At 35.6% G+C, this 22273-nt stretch overlaps 2 protein-coding genes across 3 annotated transcripts; both read left to right on the top strand.

Moving 5' to 3' along the window:
* The first annotated feature begins 971 nt into the window (after positions 1-971).
* LOC111909339 (ubiquitin carboxyl-terminal hydrolase 8) lies at positions 972-6141 on the top strand. Of its 2 annotated transcripts, none has more exons than XM_023905144.3 (13): positions 972-1307; positions 1435-1650; positions 2367-2496; positions 2571-2630; positions 2719-2808; positions 2886-3230; positions 3312-3452; positions 3523-3693; positions 3781-4038; positions 4115-4269; positions 4363-4878; positions 5327-5606; positions 5742-6141. In XM_023905144.3, exons 1-13 carry the CDS (start codon positions 1054-1056, stop codon positions 5844-5846), a joined length of 2721 nt encoding a protein of 906 aa, XP_023760912.1. In that variant the 5' UTR covers positions 972-1053; the 3' UTR covers positions 5847-6141. The 2 variants fall into 2 exon arrangements, with proteins under 2 accessions (XP_023760912.1, XP_052620578.1); XM_052764618.1 differs by having other exon boundaries at positions 1063-1307; positions 1404-1650.
* Positions 6142-7061: 920 nt separating this feature from the next.
* On the top strand, positions 7062-8220 carry LOC111909340 (dihydroneopterin aldolase 2). The gene is made up of 3 exons (XM_023905146.3): positions 7062-7221; positions 7617-7836; positions 7912-8220. The coding sequence occupies exons 2-3, from the start codon at positions 7649-7651 to the stop codon at positions 8114-8116; spliced, it is 393 nt and encodes a 130-aa protein (XP_023760914.1). The 5' UTR covers positions 7062-7221; positions 7617-7648; the 3' UTR covers positions 8117-8220.
* The last annotated feature ends 14053 nt before the right edge of the window (positions 8221-22273 follow it).

Below are 22273 nucleotides of genomic sequence, written 5' to 3'. Positions count from 1 at the left end.
CAAAAGTTGTGATTCTTTTACTAATCATGTTGTCAAAGTTTACTCATTGGTTTGTTACTACTATTGGATGATGCCCTATATTTTGTATCATATTATACATTTTCATGGAAAATGTCTTTAACATTGTAGCCAAACGTGATATGTTAATGCCAAGTTACCATAATTAATAATGTCGAAATTCAAACAAAATCATAAATATATAAATCAATTTTCATCATCTTAAGCAGTTCAAGGTTAACCACTTGGGTTGTAGTGACTTTGTAAGGTATATGGAAGATATAGTGAATAATATATTGACTCGTGTTCAAATCCTTTCACTACTTAGCACATGTGGTCATGAAGGTTCTTTTGGAGTGATTCTAAAACATAAAACATAGCCTCATGTTTGCAACAGATAATTAATCAGTGCAAGAAACCCCGAAATCCTTGTTAAGGAAGTTTCATTTCTAGAAAAAAGAACACTTCAAAGTTATGTAAACCTAGTCCACATTGAATATATATTACCTTGTAATACGAGGCGATGTAAATTATACCGCTACATATCTACTATGTTATTTTTAACATTTATAATAAAACCATCAGCAGATACCTGTTAAATTTGTTTAAACTTATAAGCCAAATAACGTTGGTTTGAACTATTCACACGACTTCATCAAATTATAATACAATACAACAATTAAAAAACACAAATCATTATCGTTCTAAGAAATTTAATCGCACAAATCACAACATGTTATGCTAATTTATATGACATGTTTTTTAAATAATCTAATATAAATATTCATCATAGATCATATTATGTAACATTTTATTGTATTTATGTTATGTATAAAGTTATTTGTTAACGAAACTTTTTATAAAAAAAAGTTAGTGGATGCAAGTAGAAAAAATAGTTTATGAGGGTGGCAACGTGTAAATTTTGATGAACAGAGAGAGACAGTGTTGTAGTCAAAGACTGAAAATCAATTGCACTTTGCCCATATCAATCATCATCATCATCAAAAGGACAACATAAAGTCTCAAATCTTCTGCTGCTGCGATCCCCTCCCCTTCATGACCCATCGCTTCAAGAATCGACTCGCTCAACTATTTGCTTTCTCTCTCCTCACTAATTTTCTCTCTCTAAAAATCCTCCCAACCTTCCGCCAAATCCTAACAAAAACCCTAGATTTTCTCAGGATGGATTCACTTTTTTTCTCCGCTGATGGCGGCGATGACGACTCGATGTTCGGAAGCAGCAGCACCGTCCGTTCAATCCAGAGTCTGTCCGACCTCGATGATGAGCGGCTTTATCTCGTTGATCACATGTGAGTTTGATTGTGGCCCAATTGGTGTTTGATTTGGCAATGGAGTTGTTTTCTTAGTTCAATTTTGTCCTGAGATAAGCGTTGGTTTTTAAATAGGTATATGTGGATTGGTTCGTTGGATTTTCAGGTGGTGGAATGAGACGCGGGAGTCATTGTTTAGGGAAATCGATGGCGTTTTGTACGCCACAAGTTCTTGCTTTTCTGATGATTTTGAATCGGAGATTATTCTGGACATGAGAAGAAGTGAAAGCGATAGCGATGGTTGCAAGGGAGAAGAACAAGGGGTTTCGGGGCGTGAATATGCGTTGGTCTCGGAGTGGATGTTCTATCGAGCTCTTAAATGGTTAGGGTTTTTTTTATTCAATGAATTGCTCTTCCGTTTACCTGTGTGCATGAATTTATTAGCTTTCTGACATGACTGTGATTCTTATAGAAGATTAGCTGTTGTTAGATTTGCATTATTATTAGCAAATAGTTGCTATTTCCAATTTCAATTCGCTCTTATATGTAAATATAAGCAAACTTGGATCATTAGAATTCTGGTTTACATTAATAACGCATATGGTTCTTAAGTTGCAGCAATCTATGTCAGCTGTCACAACACTCATATCAAGGTTGGTGATTGAAGCTTATGAGCTGTAGCTCTTAAATAGTTATGGCATTTTAGTACTTGATATCATATGGTATTATCTGTTCAATTTGGTTGTACTTTGTAGTACTTTTATATTCGGTGTTCATGGATAGATGAGCGAATAGGAAGTGGAAGATGTTAGCAAACAAAAACCAAGTGCAACTTTTAATTTGAAAAAAAGGATAAAACATAATTGATGTCTACCACTATGCTAGTGCTTTAAAGATCTTTCCTACCGATAATGATAACCACCAATATTAACTAATGATAAGTAGTTTTAGCACTTCTCTTTACGTCATTGCACAAAATAGAAAGATACTTGTTTGTACTCAACACTCTTCTATTCAAGTTTTGTTATATTTAGAAAGATATGCAACTTCTTTGATGATTGGTAACACTTCCTTTCAATACCATGCTCTTTCTTTCAGGCATTATGATATGAAGAGTGTTGGGAACTTTGTAGCAGTAGAAGATAACAAGGCCGACTTATTTCCTTTACAAATCAGTCTTTCGATTTCTGGAACAACAAATTCATTGGTTGTAAAGATTAGCCAAAAGGTAATATAACTATTTTCTTGCTCTTGTGAATATGACTATTTGTATTGTGTCTTCTAATCTGTGTTTTCATTTAGGGCAATGGGATTGGAGCTTTTGATAAATCTTGCCAAATATTCAATGTCAAGTCTGGCTTGGTGAGTGACTTTTGACTTTTTTTTTCTTTGACCTTTGACCTTTTTCAGGTCTTGTGGATGTTATTAAATGATTCCATATGTTTTGCAGGTGAAGATTTGGGATTTTTCAGGGCAAATAACCAAGTTTTTTTTACAAGGCAGAATTCTATCTGATAAATCTGAACTAATGAATGCAGAGGTAGTTACTTTTACCGAATACCCTTTTATGAGCTTCCTATTAAAATTACTAAACCACCCTTATTTACTGCAATGCAGATTTTCTTGGAGTTACAAGTTTATGGCTTATCTTGTGATATAATGCAAACAGAAAACGATATGTCAGTTGAAGACCCGAATACTGAAGATATTTCTTCCAGTAGTTCATTGAAGTTGAATGGCCACTCTGAAAAAGTCAACTCATATGTCAGGGTTGACCATCCATTAATTACTAGTAACTTAAGTCAAACTTATAGTTTAGGTTTGACCGGATTGTACAATCTTGGAAACACGTGTTTTATGAACAGTGCTATCCAATGCTTAGGCCATACTTCACATCTTGTTGATTATTTCCTTGGAGACTTCAGAAAAGATCTCAACTTTGAAAACCCACTCGGCGTAAATGTATGTATAGTTTGCATTTAATAAGTTTTCAGTTCTTGAAACGTGAAATTACTAAAATACCCTTACACACATTTTGACCAGGGGAAGCTTGCTCTAGCATTTGGAGACTTGCTAAGACAGCTATGGACACCAGGCGCTACTGCTGTGGCCCCAAGGGCATTTAAGTCAAGACTCGCCGGTTTTGCCCCTCAATTCAGTGGCTACAATCAGCATGATTCCCAGGTTGGCCATCCGTAACTTTTATAATCACGAAAATACCCTTATTGATATAATAATAAATTTTTGGATACAGGAGTTTCTTGCTTTTCTACTGGATGGACTCCATGAAGATTTAAACCGCGTTAAAATCAAGCCTTATAATGAGATAAAGGACGTGGATGGAATTTCAGACAAAGAAGTAGCAGATGAACACTGGAGGAATCATTTAGCTCGAAATGATTCCATAATAGTTGACATGTGCCAGGTCAGCTTTTGAATATATTATTTTCCATAACATATTATTATGTTTGAAAGAAGCAAAAATATAATACTATTTCCATATTTTCAACAGGGGCAGTATCGGTCAACTTTAATATGTCCTCTTTGCAAGAAACATTCAGTGACATTTGATCCATTCATATATCTATCTCTACCCTTACCTTCAACATCAATGAGAACCATGACATTGACAGTGTTAAGCACTGATGGAACAACTTTACCAATTCCAGTTACTGTAAATGTTCCTAAATATGGAAAGTTTAAAGATCTTATTCAAGCATTAAGCATCGCGTGTTCTTTAAGAGATGATGAAACTTTGCTTGTTGCTGAGGTATCTACATGTACAAACACATAAGATTAAAGCTCTTAATATAATATAAAGATTAATTCTTTGAAATGTTTTGCAGATATACAACAACTGCATTATTCGTTTCTTGGAGCTGGATACACGTAATGACTCATTAGAGCTGGTTAGGGATCGTGATTGTTTTGTTGCTTATAGGTTACTTAAAGAGGAAGATTCGTTACCTTTGGTTGTCTTTACTCATTGGCGCTATGAAGAGTAAGTTTTTTTTTTTTTTTTTTTTTTAATTATTTGAGATAAAATGACAATAATGCCCTAGTTTAAATCTTTATTTGGTATACATTTATTTAGGTCATATGTTGAAGGGTTGCCAGTTTTGAGAAAGTTTGGGATCCCATTTGTAGCAAGGGTACCTGAATCCACTAACGGTTCAGATATCCACAACAAATTCCTTAAATTACTCCACCCACTTGTAATGCCCGAGGAGTTTTCTTTAGATTATCCCGAAAATACCCCTGATCAACAAGACACTACTGGAATGGATGTTGATGAAAAGGTAGATGATGATGATGATGATTCAAAGAGTGAGGGGTTTCTATTCTATCTGCAACAGCAAGGGCATTATTCAGAGGGGCCCACAATTATAATGGATGAACAACCGTTGTTAATCCCGGAAACGCGTATAATTTCCGTTCGTGTCTCGTGGCCTGATGAAATGTTGAAACGATACGATACTTCCATTTTAAGTAATTTACCGGAAACAGGTGGGATTGCGTTAATTACCAAAACGCCCCCGGAATCCGTCTCGTTGTATAAATGTCTTGAAGCCTTCTTGAAGGAAGAGCCATTAGGACCCGAAGACATGTGGTAGGTTACGTCGTCTTACTAATCTGTTTACAAGTAGAGTAAAATTACATAAATGGTCCCTGTGGTTAGCCAAACGTTACGGATTTGGTCCTCGTCATGAAAAATGTAACCTTTCTTGGTTCCTGAAATCAAGTTTCGTAACACACCTCGGTCTTATGCCGGACACCTTTTACTTGTTTCTGTTAAACCGAAAGGGTATTTTTGTCAAATCTGTAAGGGATTTGACAAAAATACCCTCAGGACTGGGTTTAACAGAAACGTGTAAAGGGCGTCCGACGTAAGAACGAGATGTGTTATGGTACTTGATTTTAGGGACCAAAAAAGGTTAAATTTTTCATGAGGACCGAATACGTAACGTTTGGTTAATCACAGGGACCGTTTATGTAATTTAATGATAATAGTTATGGTAAGATGAATATATGTAAAATTGGTTTTAATAAATTTTCAGGTACTGTCCGAAGTGCAAGGAGCATAGACAAGCTAGCAAGAAGTTGGATTTATGGAGATTGCCTGAAATTGTGATAATTCATTTAAAAAGATTTTCGTACAATCGGTTTTTGAAGGACAAATTGGAGACTTTTGTTGACTTCCCAATTGATGATTTTGATGTGTCGAGTTATACAGTGGAAAAAGATGAAGATAACCAATCGTGTTTTCGTTACAAGTTGTATGCAGTGAGCAATCATTATGGTGGAATGGGTGGTGGTCACTACACTGCTTTTGCAAAGGTAATTTTTTTTTTGGTTTAATTTTAAAACAAGTTTATATAAAAAAAGAGAGTATATTACATTTTTGTTCCCTGAGGGACCAAAAGTGTAATTAAGTTGTTTAATTATTTTGTTGGTGTGGTTGTGGTGATGCAGTGTGGAGAGGAGTGGTATGAGTTTAATGACAGCCAGGTGTACCCGATTAGTGAAGACCAAATCAAGACATCTGCAGCTTATGTTCTTTTTTACAAGAGAGTTTAGGAAGTTATTGTGGGCCCAATCCCAGTGTAGATTTCTGGCCAATTAATTACATACAAAGAGAGAAAGAGAGAGATATAGATTAATTTTTATTTTATTTTTTTCATTAAAATGAGGGTGGTGGTGTGATTGCTAGTACTTGTACATGGTACTTAGATTAGACTTTTAAAAGTTTTTGGAGTTAGGCCACCACAATTTGTTTGGAGTCTAACAAGCTTTTTTGCTTGCTTTTTGACTGATGTTTTTTTTTTTTTTATTCTTATAGAAATTGCAACCTTTTGGTTTGGTTTGACTTTTATTTTGTCGACCTTTATGATGGCAGATCACTTTGAATTGCCGATGGCTATAATTGTTGATTAATTAATATTTTTTTTATTATTTTTTAAATTTGTTTATGAAGTTTTGATCTTATTAGAAATTACAGCGTATTTTTTGGATTCATTTGAAAAGAAGTGCTCAATAGACCCTGTTATGAGAAGAGGAGAGTATTTATGTTTTTCACACAATCGAGAAATCAATAGTTAAGTCTTGCTCCCGCTTTATGGGTGAGAAAAATGTTGTATGAATCAAAACGTTGGTCACTTAACATTGATGAAAGTTTTTATAAACGAGGATGTTGTAGTGGACATGTGATTATATGATATAACATTGATGTGGTTAAGACATGTCTATATGAGACTACTAATGACTGCAGTTAGGTTAAGACTTAAGACAGTCATTGTCCATGGTATTGGTAGCATAAAGTTAAAAAAAATGATCAACCTTGTCTAATAAACAAAACCAAAAAATACTAGACATTTATTTTCTAACAAGTCTGTTTGACACGTGTCATTTTTCTATGCTTTCTTCAATTTCCGATTTTGATTTAAAATTAAAAAATACTAAATCCTATTCTAATAGCATAACATTTTGAAAATTACTGGAGAGTAATTTTTAAAAATACTAAAAACTCTCTTGGATTGTAATGTATCATAATAATATGTATTATTCAATTTAATTTATTTACCTGATCCTTTATTTAATTTTCATATTATATACATGACATTTTTTTTACTATTTTTTTTTCTATATAAATTTTTTAAACATACAGATCATGGTTATCATGGGTTATAACCTCCTTATTTATATTTTTATACCAATTGAACAACTAAACGTTAAATTAAACGGTCTAAAAATAATGAAAAAGAAAACAAAAAACAAAAACCAGATCATAGTCATAATAATAAAAAACAAATACACAGGGACCATTATGTAGTTTAACCCTTTGTTTCCTTGTTCAGTTGTTTTCCCAGCCGCATAATTAAATCGCCGTCCTCATCCATCTTCTCCGTGAACGGAATCTTCCATCGCCGCCGTCCATCTTCCCTGAGCAAGCCAGGTAATAACTCGCACAAATCTCCCTCTTTCTCCTATGAATTCGCTGCTCGACTGTCGACAGTTGACCTCCATATTTGTATTTGGTTCTCAATGTTTTGAACCGACATCGAACTAGTCAGATAAACCATGTGTAGATCTAGAAATCGAATACGGAAACAAAAAAACTACTCTACCATTCACTATGTGTGTTTTCTTTATAAAGATGTTGCATACTTGCATTGCATATAAGGTGTTTGATAAAATTCCTGACTGAACCCTTCACAATTTTAAAGTGGTAGTGTACAACATCTGCCTAATCTTACATTTTTTTTCTTCCAAAAAGTCATGATCTTTCCCATTAATTACCCAAGTATATATATCATGTTATTAATCTTTTTGCTGTTTTATTGTTTTAAGATCCAGTTATACCCAAAAAAAGATCGAGAAAAATGACATCAACTGAGGGAGACAAATTGTTACTAAGGGGTTTAATGTTTCATGGGTATCATGGTGTTCATCAAGAGGAAAAGAAACTCGGGCAGAAGTTCATAATAGATATAGACGCTTGGATGGATCTTCGGGCACCCGGGCAGTCTGACAACATGTCTGATACAGTCAGTTATACAGACATCTATAGGTATAGCTATATACATTACATAAACATCTTTAATTTATTTCCAAATTTGAAAATATAATTTATTTGTGTTTGAAGGATTGCAAAACATATTGTGGAAGGTCCTTCTCAGAACCTTCTAGAATCAGTGGCACAACTGATTGCAACAACAACCTTAAACAATCTTTCTCGGATTACGGCTGTTCGTGTGGTGGTTAAAAAGCCGCATGTTGCTGTTCCTGGTCCTCTTGATTATTTAGGTGTTGAGATTATGAGATATAGAACCATTGATATGCCTCTTTAAGAATTAAGACTCCTTTTTAATCTTCCTATTATGAACATAAACTTTGATGTTCTTTTTTTTGTTTATGTAATATCAGAATGAAATAAATGTTTTTTTTTTTTTTTTGTATTCTGTATGTTATGATTTGTGTACCTTTTTTTTTATTATTTGATTTAATCAAGTTTTGCATTACAATGTCATGTCATGTTAGCAAATTTATTGTTGGGCCTTTTGAAATTTAATGGCTTCTGACATCATACGGAAATTCCTACTTCTTCAGACGAAAAATAACTTTTTCTTCCAAAATATGCATTAATTTCACATGTGCCTATTATGGCCTTTCGAACTGTCTTTCGGACTTTCCTATGTAGGGTTTTTTTTTTTTTTTTTTTTTTTTTTTTTTTTTTTTTTTTTTTAAATCTCTCAACCTAAAACTTCATTTTAACAGTAGAAATATATGTTTTGATGTGAAAATCATCTTTGAAAACTCCTATTACAAAAAAACTTAAAAAAATGTTTTATTGGGAATAAGTCATGGTTTTTCCTATATGAATAATTTCATGGTGAACAGTAATTTTGCAGGATATAAATCTATGTTTTTTTTTTCTTTCTCGAAACGACATCATTTTGGGTTTTTTTGCAGCTTAAAAACTTACAAAATAATACTCTTACTCATTTTTTTTTTTTTTTTTAATATTTTGCTTTCGAAACAACCTTGTTGTAGATATTTTGCAGTTTTAATCTGGGAAATTTATGATTATTTGGGAAAAGCGTAAAGTTATGTTTAACACACTACTACTAACCTTTTTTTTTTTTTTTTTTTTAAATTTTGTATTTGTTAAAGCTAAAAAGTAGTTTATAATCAGGATATCTTTAAAAAAAGCCTACTTGGACTAACATTTCGAAACAATATTATAAATTCTTTTAGAATTCTTCCAAATGTATTCTTTATTAAATAAAAAAATTTAATCAATATAACTAATATAATTCATCATAAACAATCACAAGCTTCTGTCTTTATACAATAATAGTATCATTTTAAATATTAGTATTTATTGAAGCTACCTGAATGATCCATTATTTCATTTTTCAAAAATAATATTATTTACGTAAGCTATCAGCTATGTGATTGACCCTACAATTTCATCGTATATTTAATATGCAAACTTTCGTTTGAATAAGGGTAAAGTACAATGTCAAAGAGTTAAATGGTAAGAAAACACTAGCATTTTTTTTAACTGTTTAGATATTTATTATTAATTCTTTTTTACTACTATGTACTATAGAATAATTAGACGATCATTTAAAATCTAGTTATAATAACATTCAAGAGTCACACCATGAGATATGAGATGCATTAAATTAATAATAATATTGTGAGTATAATACAAGATGCATGAAATTTCACTGAAACATAAATTATTTTAATTTAATGAAATATATTATGTATTTGTCTTATAATATTGAATTATTTTTCTATTTGCTCTTTTATGTCATTTTACTCCGTTAGTTTTTATCAAATATTATTTTTCATCAGCTAAGATGTAGCTTTTAAACATAACCTAAGAATTGCCTTAATCTTGAAAAATTATTATTATTATTATTATTTTGCTTAGATTTGTCTTTTTCTGATAAAAAATATAGTTAATCCTTCAAAGTCGGTAATTCTTTTTTATTTGTTTGCATACCTAGTTAACTAATTAACTATTTTTCATTGATGAATCCACGTTAAAATTTTCAATTTAGATTAGCTAGTAAATTGTAGTACATTAGTTTAGATAATTTATTTTAGATAGAGTTTATTTGTGGATTTAATAGTAATCGCCCATATAGAGGAACAAGAAAAGTAACTGATAAAGGTATTGCGTATAAGGAAAATAATACGAATACCACATGATTTACATGAACAAACATTATGCGGTGTCGCATACGACATTTCCTATATTTGGTTGAACAAGTGATCTCGTAAATAAATAAATAATAATAATAAGAATTCAATTCTTAAATTCACCCATTCATAACAATATTTAATTATATGTTGGCTGTCAATATCAAAATGGCCCATCGCTTACCCATGTTAGTTACAACACATTGAAATTAAAATAATACGAATTCAATTCTTATATTGTGGTATTCTTACCAAGTACATTGATAGGAAAACGACAATAATTATATTTTTATTAGATGTTGTTTGTTAGACCATTTAATAAGATGAAGATTTGTGTTGGAATTGTTAGACCTTTTAATAAGATGAAGATTTGTGTTGGAATTGTTGGGGGTAAAGGGTGGAATATAGGATGATTTTTGGAATATAGGATGATTTTTGGAATCAAGAGGTTTCCGGATTACTTGAAAGACTTTTCAAATATGAATTTCTGAAATGATATTTTAAGAGAAAATGACATATTAACCCTGCGATGTTTTGTACATTTGTCAATTCGTTCCCTTAAGTATTTTTTGTGATTTCTAGATCATTAATGTTGTTTTTGTCGGATAAATTTAGTTATTTTGGACAAAATGAAGGGGTAACCTTTGCCATTGATTTTGAAAAGTCAAAAAATTCATCCTCTCCTTCTTCTCTCTCTCAATCTGATTCAAGAATTAAAACTATAGGGAAGAATCAAAATTTTGATCTCAAGCACCGAGTAAAGGAAGGGTTAGTACTGGTTTCCCTTTTGGGTCAAATCTTACACACCCTGATTGAGACAGTATTAGAAGAACACACACTAGCACTTCGATGGAGGGACTCGTTTCATTGCAGGATGGCTCATGATCCCCCCCCCCCCCCCCCCCCCAATCTATAACAACTAGCTCCACCTTGCAGGTTTGTTACACACTTGAATCTAAAGAAAAAAAAGAAAAACAGAAACAGAACAAAACAAAAACTTGTACCGAACAAAGCATCCCAGGGTAACAATATCACTCAAAGACACACTCATAGATATCAAGGTAATACTACCACCTGCTTCTAAAATGCACATGTACGTTTAAACTGAACAAACCATAATAATAATCTAAACATAAAATCCATAATTAAATGATAAAGTAAACAAAAAAGCGCAAATAATCGAAATCACAGTCAAAACATAATGTATGACATCATTATCAAGACCGACTGAACTTTGACGCTGTCAACGGCGTTGTTCGCATTGCTAATTGGGAGGCGGCCGTGGGGTCATTTGACGGAGTAGGAACGACAGTGGGAGATGACGTCGGAGGAGTAGTAATTGCCAACTATAAAGATACAAAGTGACGTCGAATCAAGAACTGTGCTAGCAACATGCAAAGTGGAAAATCCATAATCAAGTATGGCGGAGTCTCCATCCGTCTCAACGGTCAGATCGTACTTTCGAATGTCGTTTGTCGCAAGTGTGCTAATCGGATCCTTTATTGTCTTCAATGAGCCTTTTGAAGTATAAGTAGCGAGAGCGGGGTATTGTAACAGTGCAACAAAATCTGCATTCGACTTTTTTTTTAATTAATTAAAAGCCACAACTGGTAATGGTAGGTTAGAGGGACCAAATAAACAGGTCACTAACAATTTTGTTCCCTCATAAAGGATATAAATAACTTAAGGGAATGAATGGGTAAATGTGCAATACATAGTAAGCATAATATGTCATTTTCTAATATTTTAATTCTATGTTTGGGTAACATCAATTCCATATTAAGGGGGTGATCCATCAAGGAACAATTTCAGATTAAAGCAGTGATAGGATATCACGAACTAGAAATTTATAGAAATTGGATGTAACATCCATAAAATTTAAACTTTTCAAAGCAACCCTTTATCTATAGAAGTGTTTACAAAAATCATTGTTTCCAAAATATTGTTTAAAACCAGAATCGTTCTCAACATAGTTTTCAGAGTATCCCAGAAATTATAAATCAAAAAACACGAGAATGTGTACGTTCACGCCTTCACCCTGACAAGATCCGCTGATGTACCTGAAACCATAAACCAAAACTGTAAGCACGAAGCTTAATGAGTTCCCCCAAAGTAACAACACGCAATCAAATAGTGTACATAATATAACAACATGTACTAGGTCCACAACTAAAAGACTGGATTACCCTTGAGCCCACAGTATGAGTCTGACTTGCCTAACGGGCGCACAATTCATATCATGCTTATAGACCAGAAACCTTAAACACCCTTTATAGACCAGCTTCGTGAATGAGGCCTACTAACGGTAAGACTGACATTTTTCTTTTCTATATATATATATATATATATATATATATATATATATATATATATATATATATATATATATATAATTTTAATCTTACAATATATAAATGTGTATTTTAAACTTTTAAAATACTAGGGTTCTAGAATTTAAGATTTCAAAATTAAACTAATTGATTAAATTTTAAATTCCAAAACCAAGGGGGGGGGGGTATTTTTAAAACTTTAAAAAAAATACCAGGTTAAAATTTGTAATAATTAAATTAATCATTAATTATCCAAAATTAAACCAAATCATTAAAATTGATAAGGATATACAATTACCTTTAATAAAAATTCAATTTTAGGCAGAAAAACGAATTAAGGTAATTATCCTAATCAAGCCACGATTATCAAAATCAAAAAATCAAGGATCTGACTGGCCAACTCGACGAGTCTGTGCAATGCACTCGTTGAGTTGGACCGACTCGTCGAGTTCCGCATATGAACGATTCACAATTGCATCAAGTTCAACTGAAAAACATCATAGACTCTGATGCCACTGATGAGTTATGAGCATAACTACAAATCATATGTGTTCATGCAACCCTAATGCTTTGGATCTAGGTTTTCACTAGTTGGACATGCAAACTTGAATATCAAAGAGGAAACCCTAAGAAGCTAGTATATAATTCGTAATCTATACAAAATAGGGTTTAGATGAGTACCTTACTTGTTATAATAACAAGAAAACCTTGTTGAACTTGAACTCTTGAAAGCAAGTGCCTCAAATGTGACACCTTTAACGGTTTACAAACACTCTTTGCTAAAGGATGAGAGGAGAGAGAAGGGAATGCTCTTAGAAATTAGGCTCTGCTAGGTTTCTTTCAATGGTGTCTGAAATTCCAAAGCTAATCATCTTTATATACTGCAGGTTGCTTAGCCTCAAAGCTAGGGTTTTCAGGTGGAAACCCTAATTTCCTACTTAAGGCCTAAGCAACCAATGGACTCTTCTTCTAGAAGGCCTTGGACGAAAACTTATAGGGCTACCCTATAATTTTCTTCTACTCCTATCTAAGGAGTCTAAGATCCCAGGTTCACAACTATCAATGATTTGCAAAACAGCCCCTGTACTTTTAATTAATTCATTTAATCAAAAAATTAATTCTAAATTAATTTCTGGTTAAATATTAATTAAATAACATGATTTCTAATTAATATATTATTTTCATAACATATTAATAAATCATTTATAGCAATTTATTATTCCAAATAATAAATTCAACTTCTCTCCAAAAGTCATCATGTCAAGATGCAAGAGTGAAGACAACCCAAAAGGACTTGTGCTTCTATCAATTCAAGTATATACCAATTATATTTATGGGCTTAGACACCTAATCTAACAAAAACATCCCACGCTTTTTCACGGGGAAATATTTTGTAAGCCTCAAATACTCGCTTTGTGCATCTTTAAGGCATTGACCGTGGATCACCTGCTAGCCAGACTGTTTAGCTTACGGTTGTAGATGTTGTCGAAATCGTTACATTTCTTATTAAGATCTTTCCATTTTGAATTCACTTGGTGTCGTGTCCGTTATGAACCTCCTAATTGTACATTGGGATAATGTCACTGTAGCACAATGAACTTTTGTGATTTGTCTGACTTGACCAATTATGTTTTTTTCTTGCGCATTAGGTCATCTAATTTTTACTGTATATGTCAATTAGGTCATTATCGTTAGTTTTTAACCATTCCTCCGTTAATTAGTTTTCTAAATTACATGAATGGCCCCTATGGTTTAAATTTCTTTCGTAATTGGTCCTTATTAGCCATGTTTTAAATCACATGACTAAAACTACCACAATTCTGAAACTCTAGGGACCAAAGTGCAGCATTGTCATCGTCTTCCCTTGTGACAACCCAAAAAAACAATTTTCGTTAGTTTTAACGTCGAAATTAAGTACGTCAAAAATTAGCCAAATTTATCCCAAAATATTTTTGACCAGATTTAAACCCGTTGGAATATTTTAAATAAAATTCATCAAGAGAACTAAAATTAAGGAGGTATAATTTTAAAATTTCCGTGTTTAACGGTAGTCGTGAAAAACCCCGTTCGCGGTTGGTGTTGGGTGAACCCCCAACCAGGCCATAAACTCCACCCTATATAAGGGTTGAGTAGGTTTCATCCCCACCTTAGACACTTTCTCTCTCTACAAATCGGGTTTTGGTCAAAAATCGCCCCTTCGAGCTTCAAATCGGTAAGTTAACCTTCCTAGCTTGTTGTTTATCTCATCTAGCTTGCAAATTTGTGGCTTAAACATCCAAAAACCCCAATAACAAGAGTTTACGGTCTTGGGAGCATCCCAAAACCGTAAACACCTTGGAAGAGGGTTTTGGTGCCCAAAAACCCTTCCAAACCACTTCTAATGCTTAGCAATGACTTAGAGGCTTGCATGAAAGGACTTAGAACACCATAATCGTATCAAATGGGGATTAAACATGAGTTTACGGTCTAAGAACATTCTTGGACCGTAAACCCATCTTCAAGGACCTTAAACACCTTTTTGGGTGTTAAACTACCCCTTAAACACCTCCAAAAGCTTCTATGAGCTTCCTTGAGTGCATAGAACCTTATATTCCTTCTTGAGATGCACCAAAACATACACAGGTGAGTCACACTTGAGTTTACGGCCCAAGAAGGTTCTTGGACCGTAAACACCCTTTCTTAGACCATAAACACCCCCAAAGGGTGTTAAAGTGCCCTTAACACTTTGTATGGCTTAGAATTGGACCTAGAACTTTGTATGCTTAACCTACAACCACCAAAACACATGATTCATGGAATAACATGAGTTTACTGTCGTAAACTCATGTGTTTAACGTAGTAAACTCCCCAAGAACATCTTCATAGACCGTAAACACCTTTCCAAGGTGTTTAAGTGCCTTTAACACCTTCCTATGCTCATATAAGTGACTAGAACCTTGCGTGCATGAGTTAGAACCACCAAACAACAAAAGAAATGGACAAACATGAGTTTATGACCATAAACTCATGTGTTTACGGCTGTAAACTCCTCAAGGAGTGGTCAATGAACCGTAAACTCCCTATTGTGTCCATTTTGAGCCCCAATCACTTCCTTAGCCCTTGATTCGACTCTAGCATGAATCTATGAGTGAGATAAGACCTTGAAGCATCAAAGAAAACACCACCCATGAGTTTATGGCCGCAAACTCATGTGGATATGGTCTTAGGGCCGTAAACTCTATAAAGAGTTTACTCTTTAAGAGTAAACTCCTTATCTAGGCCATACACTCCCCTATTTGCAACCCAATAGCCTCCTAGCACTTAACCAAAGTGTTTTCCGCACATTAGGATGCATTTACGTGCTTAATTAGTATTATAATTACTAATTGTATGTAAACATATGTCATCATATGTTAATAGGTCACTAAGTGTGTTCAAGTCTTCACTTGACACCGAGCACCCGACCGACACCTCCGCCCGATCCACTTACAACAGGTGAGTTCATACCCCTGAATTAACCTTTTAAATGTTTTTACATGCTTTTATGGGGGGGGGGGGGGGAATACAAGTTAAAACATGTTAGTTATCATATCAATTATATGTGATTGATAACCCGCATGCAAAAGGATTTATCACACTTTCAACTGTTTTACCAAGTATAATGCTATAGATGGTTTTTCCAAAACGTCTTTGCTTGTTAAATCTTTTCTCAAATTATTTCTCGTGCTGTATGTTTTACTTCTACACCAGTTACAACAGTGTTTTAAACAAAGGTTTTCTTTACTTATTTTGTGTTATCAAAGTATAAAATGTGTTTATAAATGGTTTTCAAAGCTTGTTTTACATAACGATATCAAGTCGTAAATTCTTATTTTAAAGATTTTCCAAAAGGTTTTACCAAAGTTTTCTTCTATACTTCTATACTTCTGTTTCGTTAAATGCATGTTTGTACTTGTATAGTTATATAAATAATGTTTAAAAGACTTAGGAAGACTAGTTCGCCCTATTTCCTTTTCCTCGTTGGGATGTGGTCTGGTGGGTATCGGATATCCATCCGAAGGTCGTTTAAACATTAATTATATATCATGTATACACGTATAGACATAAAGGTTTACATCGGCCAGTTCATTTCCCTTGGGTAGCAAGGGCTTCCTTCCATTCATCATTCATAGATCAGAGACACTAGTAACTATTATAGGAATAGTTAGGAGGTTCTATTCACTCTTTCTAGTACGAGAATTCCACAGGAGTCGGTTCATACGCGAGTCTATATCATTTCTCCAGCGCCTCTAATAGAATTCAGATTACGAGATGCATCTTCAAGACACGGATCTCCCCGTCGTCGAGTTGGTAACCAGATTCTCCTGTAGGGAGAGCGGACATTATGTGTATAGATCTATATGGGACTAACACTCCCGCACCCTGACTGCTAGCTACACTCCATGGCCTACCAAGCCAAGGGGTGACAAATGTCATATTTATTCCGACACTTGCAGGGCGTCAAGTACTCTAGTGTCAATCAGTATGGTTACGAGTATCTCCATGTTTACCTTATAATTCATGGCCTTAAGGTAACGAGAATTAACATTGTATTCTTGAAACAACACTCTTAGGATTACTCTTTGTTTTAGACCTTGCTAGTTGTATCTTTCATTTGATACTGTCTGGGGTCTGTGTTTCTTTGTTTTAGACCTTGCTAGTTGTATCTTTCATTTGATACTGTCTGGGGTCTGTGTTTCTTTGTTTTAGACCTTGCTAGTTGTATCTTTTATTTGATACTGTCTGGGTCTGTGTTTCTTTGTTTTAGACCTTGCTAGTTGTATCATACATTTGATACTGTCTGGGGTCTGTGTTTCCTTTAGTTAGACTGAGTCAGGCGTATCATTCATTCGATACTCTCCTGGAGTCTATGATTTCTTTTTCCTTAGTCAGCAGTATTTTCTGCTGAGGCATATGTTATTTTCCCCTAGTATTTTTACTAGTGATATTCTCCTACTTTCTTTAAAGTCAAATACTGTATTTTGGGTAATGATAGTATTTCAGGGAAAATTTCTCTTTAAAACATAACACTGTCGAGTCTTGGTAGAAGACTGCTTTTAATTAGAAAATATAGGATTTTCTGGAAAGGACGCTAATACACCGTAGATTCTAAACTACTACTTTTTATAAAGTTATTTTGAATAAAAAGTTTACTTACACAAATGACACTAAATACTTATGAACTCACCAACATTTATAAAAATGCTGATAATCGCTTTCAAAATAACTTGTATTCTCAGGTCAGCGATAGACAGGTACATCCCAGGAGCTTTTGGCGAAGTCAGCCTAGTACCGAGCTGCAACTATATTAGTTTCTGTATTACTTTGGTGTCTCTATTAAATGTAACTTATGTAAAACTATTACTATTAATGCAATGGTTGTTGTATTTTGATTACTATTCTGCATATGTTGTGATACTTGACATGACGTCATCCACCCTAGAACGTTTCCGCCGTTCCGGTTTTGGGGTGTGACAGTTTGGTATCATAGCCAAGTTTTATAGTGAACTAAGTATATCAATTCATAAAAGATATACAGCCTATAAATACATAGGGATAAAATACTCTGACCAAGAATTATACTTTAAAATATAACCATATTTTACCAAAGTATAAGAGCATCCAGAATCTAAACACTCGAACAAAGTATCACAAGAAGAACAAGAATAAAAGTCTTCAGATGTTGAGCATTACCGTCAAACCTGGGCAGTTATGTAATCGTAAGCTGGAATAAATGTAACCTGATCAACTACATTTATTCGAGATGCGATGAACGTGTGCTTGGGAGTGATAGTGGTGTTGCAACGAGTCTGAAGCTTACCAACTAGGAATGCTAGAGCCAAACACAAAGTTTAAAAATACTATGGGAGTATTTTGGAATACTAAAAGACTCACATTAATCCCAGAATCATATTCAGAAGTTAAGAAGCAAACAAGAAATTAAAATACCAGAGGGGTATTTTAGGATCCATAGATAACCTTGTGTGAAGAACTAAAAAGATCCTTATTGATATACCTACAATTACAGAGGGTATACTCCCAAGGTTATATATAATAAGGATCCCATAGACTAAAAATGTGTGGTTTCTCTCTACTTCCTTTTCCTCGTTAGGATGTGGATATAGAGTAGTATCACATATTCGAAGGCCTATCGGATCTAAGCTATATATGATTTGTGTACCCTATGTAATTGTAGCAGGACTCGATATGGATCACCCAGTGAAATGTTAATAATCTCTTAGGATTCTTTAGACATTTCCATTCTCGCACGAACCCTGTAGAAAACCCTATCCACTTTAGTATTTGACAGAAGAGTTGGTTCAGACCCAGAAGAGGTTCATTGAGAAGATTTCCAGTTTGGAAATAAATGAACTAGATCGAGACTATTGAAACCACCAAGTGCTTATACCTTTTTAGGGACACCGGTGAGAAATTCGCCTAAACTTCCGAGATTCCCAGTCATCCATCATAAAGTGATGACACCCAGAGTCAGAATCAGAAGTAAGACGGAGTAGAAATTCAATATGTCTATTGGAGAAGAGAACCCTAGGTAACTACCCGAAGGAAACCAACGCCGGTCCCAGTCAAAGATACGAGGTAGACAAAGGGAGCCAGTACATGGAACCCGAGAAGTGTCTTTTCCTCGTGTTCATCACGCTAATACACCCATAAAATTATACAATTTAGTGAGTTAGTGATTACACTACTCACACTATGTGTTAGGTAAATCGCCTTTTCCCGTTACAAGTAATACGATTAGAGCGGATCCCCACACCTCTATTGAGAGTGTTTAGCCATAAGTCTTCATGAGCCTTTCTTCCCGCGGTCTTCATTCCGAACTGTTCTCAGATCTTTCCAAGCCGAAGAGTGAACCTTTCCCAGTATAAAGGTAACTTAGTAGGAACGACTCCCATCTTATGGCTTTTCCGATACTCATACTCTTACTTTGAATACCCGGACTACATCATAGGGATGTAGGTCGACACTCAGACAACTAATATCCGAGGCGTGGGAAAAATTTATGCCTAATATAGTAAGGATAGATACGTCTAAGGGTTAACCATCGTCTCTCACCAGCTGTGTTCCTTTCCGTGTAGGAAAACTATGCCTCCGAAGAAGCGTAACCAATCCACTGGCAAGAAACCGACTCTCCTACTCGATGAAGCTACGTTCCAAGCTGCAGTCTAGGAAGCCGTAGCAGCTGTCATGGCTCAACTGAATGTTAATAACGCCAATGTTAGCAAGAGCCCTATCGGGAATCCCGATCCTAGTAATGGACAGCAGCAACCAACACCTGCATACCCAGCCACCCAAGAGCCTCAACCAAATCCACTGAAGAGAAAGTTCAAGATCGAGGAGGGAAGTACCTCGGCTCAAGGACCTTCCGAAGGGCAACGAGCTGAGACAGTCAATACCCCTACCAACCCTTCCATCCCGACACCTACAAGACCATACCTAGGAAACCAGTGAATGGCGACAGTCACGAACATGCAAAGTTGTAAAACAGAGAGAAGGAAATGAAAACGTCAAGCTTGAAAGGAGCGCCAACGACTCCACAGACTTGTCGTGCAACAGCAGCAAGAGGAAACCCCCACCCCTTCAGCGCCAGCACAACCCATTTCACAAGTCCCTGGCATCGGGACCAACCATACACACAAAGGTGGTGATAAAGTCGGACTCGTTAAAGGGAAATTTTCAAAGTGGAGGAACGAGGAGGGCACCCGTGTCCACGTAACTTTGACTAAGCACCTCACTCCCACCACCAATACCAGTACGAACCAGTCATGTCATCAGTGCGGTGAGATGGGACACCTCAAAAGGGATTTTCCAATAATAAAGAACTCCGACGCAGACGGGAAGATACTGAGGATCACTGCTGTAGGAGAAACGACAGGGGCACAGGAAGAGTCTAACTCTAACGCTTAGGGAGAAACATCAAGGAACCCGGTAGATTTTGGTACGTCTCTCAATCCTAAATAACTAACCGCAAACATTAAAATGCTAATTCTAAATATGAATACTTCCCCGTTAAGGCGAAAGTCGCAGCACGGTTATAAAATTTAAAATTTCATCAGGTAAAACTATAATGGCTAGATATATACGTTACGACCATGTATAATTGAGATGGATAGACCTAGAGTGAGTGAATGCCGCCTCATTTCCTGTTCCTCGTTTGGTTGTGGATTTAGGGCGGAGTCGCTCAGTCAACAGTTCTCCCCACCTTAATTATACATGACTAGTATATGTTAGGCGATTATAGAAAGGCCTCGTGAGAATCCATTCATGAAAGGTACCCTATTCAGAAACACTCAGGACCCTCTACAGTTCCACGTCGACTCTATCGGTCCAAGTATCCGTGACAGTGATACACGGGACGAAACCCGAGACGCCAAGAACTGGTGTGCCCGTTCAGCACATGACCCTATCAATCCTCATTCTATATCATGTTGAAGTATGCCAACTTTGACGCCTATATCAATCATGGTTCGACTTCGTGCAACCATGTGTAAATCCTTAGTGCTGTGTAAAAAGAACTTTCACCGTAGCCATTTCGGCAAATAAAGGTTCTTCCGAACCTAAACAAAATAAAAATAATAAAACCTAATGCGATCCGTCAGTCGTCCCTCTTATTTCAAACCTTCCGAAGTACCCAGGAGAAGGGTACCGTGCGCTGTTAACTCACCCTTCTTAGACAGATAGAAACCGAAGCGAAAGACACTGCAGGTATCCCAGAAGATGATAACCACCCGAAGCATACTCCGTAGATCCCCCAGAAAGACCCTTCGCACCTCGCAATCAGGTTCGTGAAATCAAGAGGATAGAACTCATGGGACTGACTACTATAACTGAGTATATGCATAAGGGTGGTATATAATTGAGATAAAAAAGATTTAATATGTGTGCTTCCTCCCTACTCCCTGTTCCTCGTTGGGTTGTGGGTTTGGGGTGGAGTCGCACAACTGAACATCCTGCCGACCTCAATTATATACGACTTGCATACACCAAGTAGTAGTGGTTAAGACGAGTATGAGCTCTACCACGAACCTCATAGAAAAACCCTTCATCCTATCCCATAGAATAGGAACTAGAGTCAAGAGAACCACTGCGGGTTGAGCTACTATAATGACCACAAATCCGAAATTTTTTGTCATCGCGGTTAAGCCAACATACTAGCTAACACCCTCAGTTGGTAAAGAAATATGAGTCATAAGAGTAAAGGTGTAACATCCCGAGTTCAGGAGTGCAAGTTCAGGGTTCAAAGTGTAGATGTGAAAGGGCAACTCGGCGAGGGTGGACTCGGCGATTAGGGTCGCGATTCTGGTCGCGTGTTTAGTGGCCAACTCGGCGAGTCGGTGGCTGGACTCGGCGAGTTGGTGCTGAGTGGAGAAAACCCTAATTCGGGGGTTGAGCCCTATATAAAGAACATGATGTCCTCTCCCCAAGCCTCTTTGCCTTCCCCTTGAGTTCCAGAAGCCCTAGATTCGTGTGAGCTTTCCTTGTGAGAGATTGGAGCCTTTGTGGAGGGAATCTTGGGGGAGAAATCGAAGAGCAAGAAGTTTAGAGCAAGGGGATTTGTAAAGACTCAGCTTATTCTTCAGTTGGAGCTTTCATTTGAGGTAATAATCTGCTGATTGAGCTTTTGTGCATCTAGATCTATCATTTGTGGGGTTTTTGGGGCATAAATGAGGTCCATATCAAGTTTGGTGTAAGATCTGAGGTTTCTACCTCAGATCTAGGTTGTTGTTAATCCAGAAAGCCATAAAGTCTATGCTCAAGAGTTGTGGGTGAAGTCCTTTTGTCCCAAACCCTAGCCCTAGAGTGTAAAATGCTTAGATCTACTTGGATTCACGTAAAGTTTGCCACTTTACGTGATGGATGGGTTGTAGAAGGGTAAATCTATGGTTTGGATCATCTGCATGGCCTGGAAAGCTTCTATGTGGA

The sequence above is a fragment of the Lactuca sativa genome, chromosome 6 (genome assembly GCF_002870075.4).
Source record: "Lactuca sativa cultivar Salinas chromosome 6, Lsat_Salinas_v11, whole genome shotgun sequence".
Classification (NCBI taxonomy): Eukaryota; Viridiplantae; Streptophyta; class Magnoliopsida; order Asterales; family Asteraceae; genus Lactuca; species Lactuca sativa.
The sequence above is the reverse complement of the archived record's forward strand: the minus strand, read 5'-3'. Positions and strand labels throughout refer to the sequence as shown.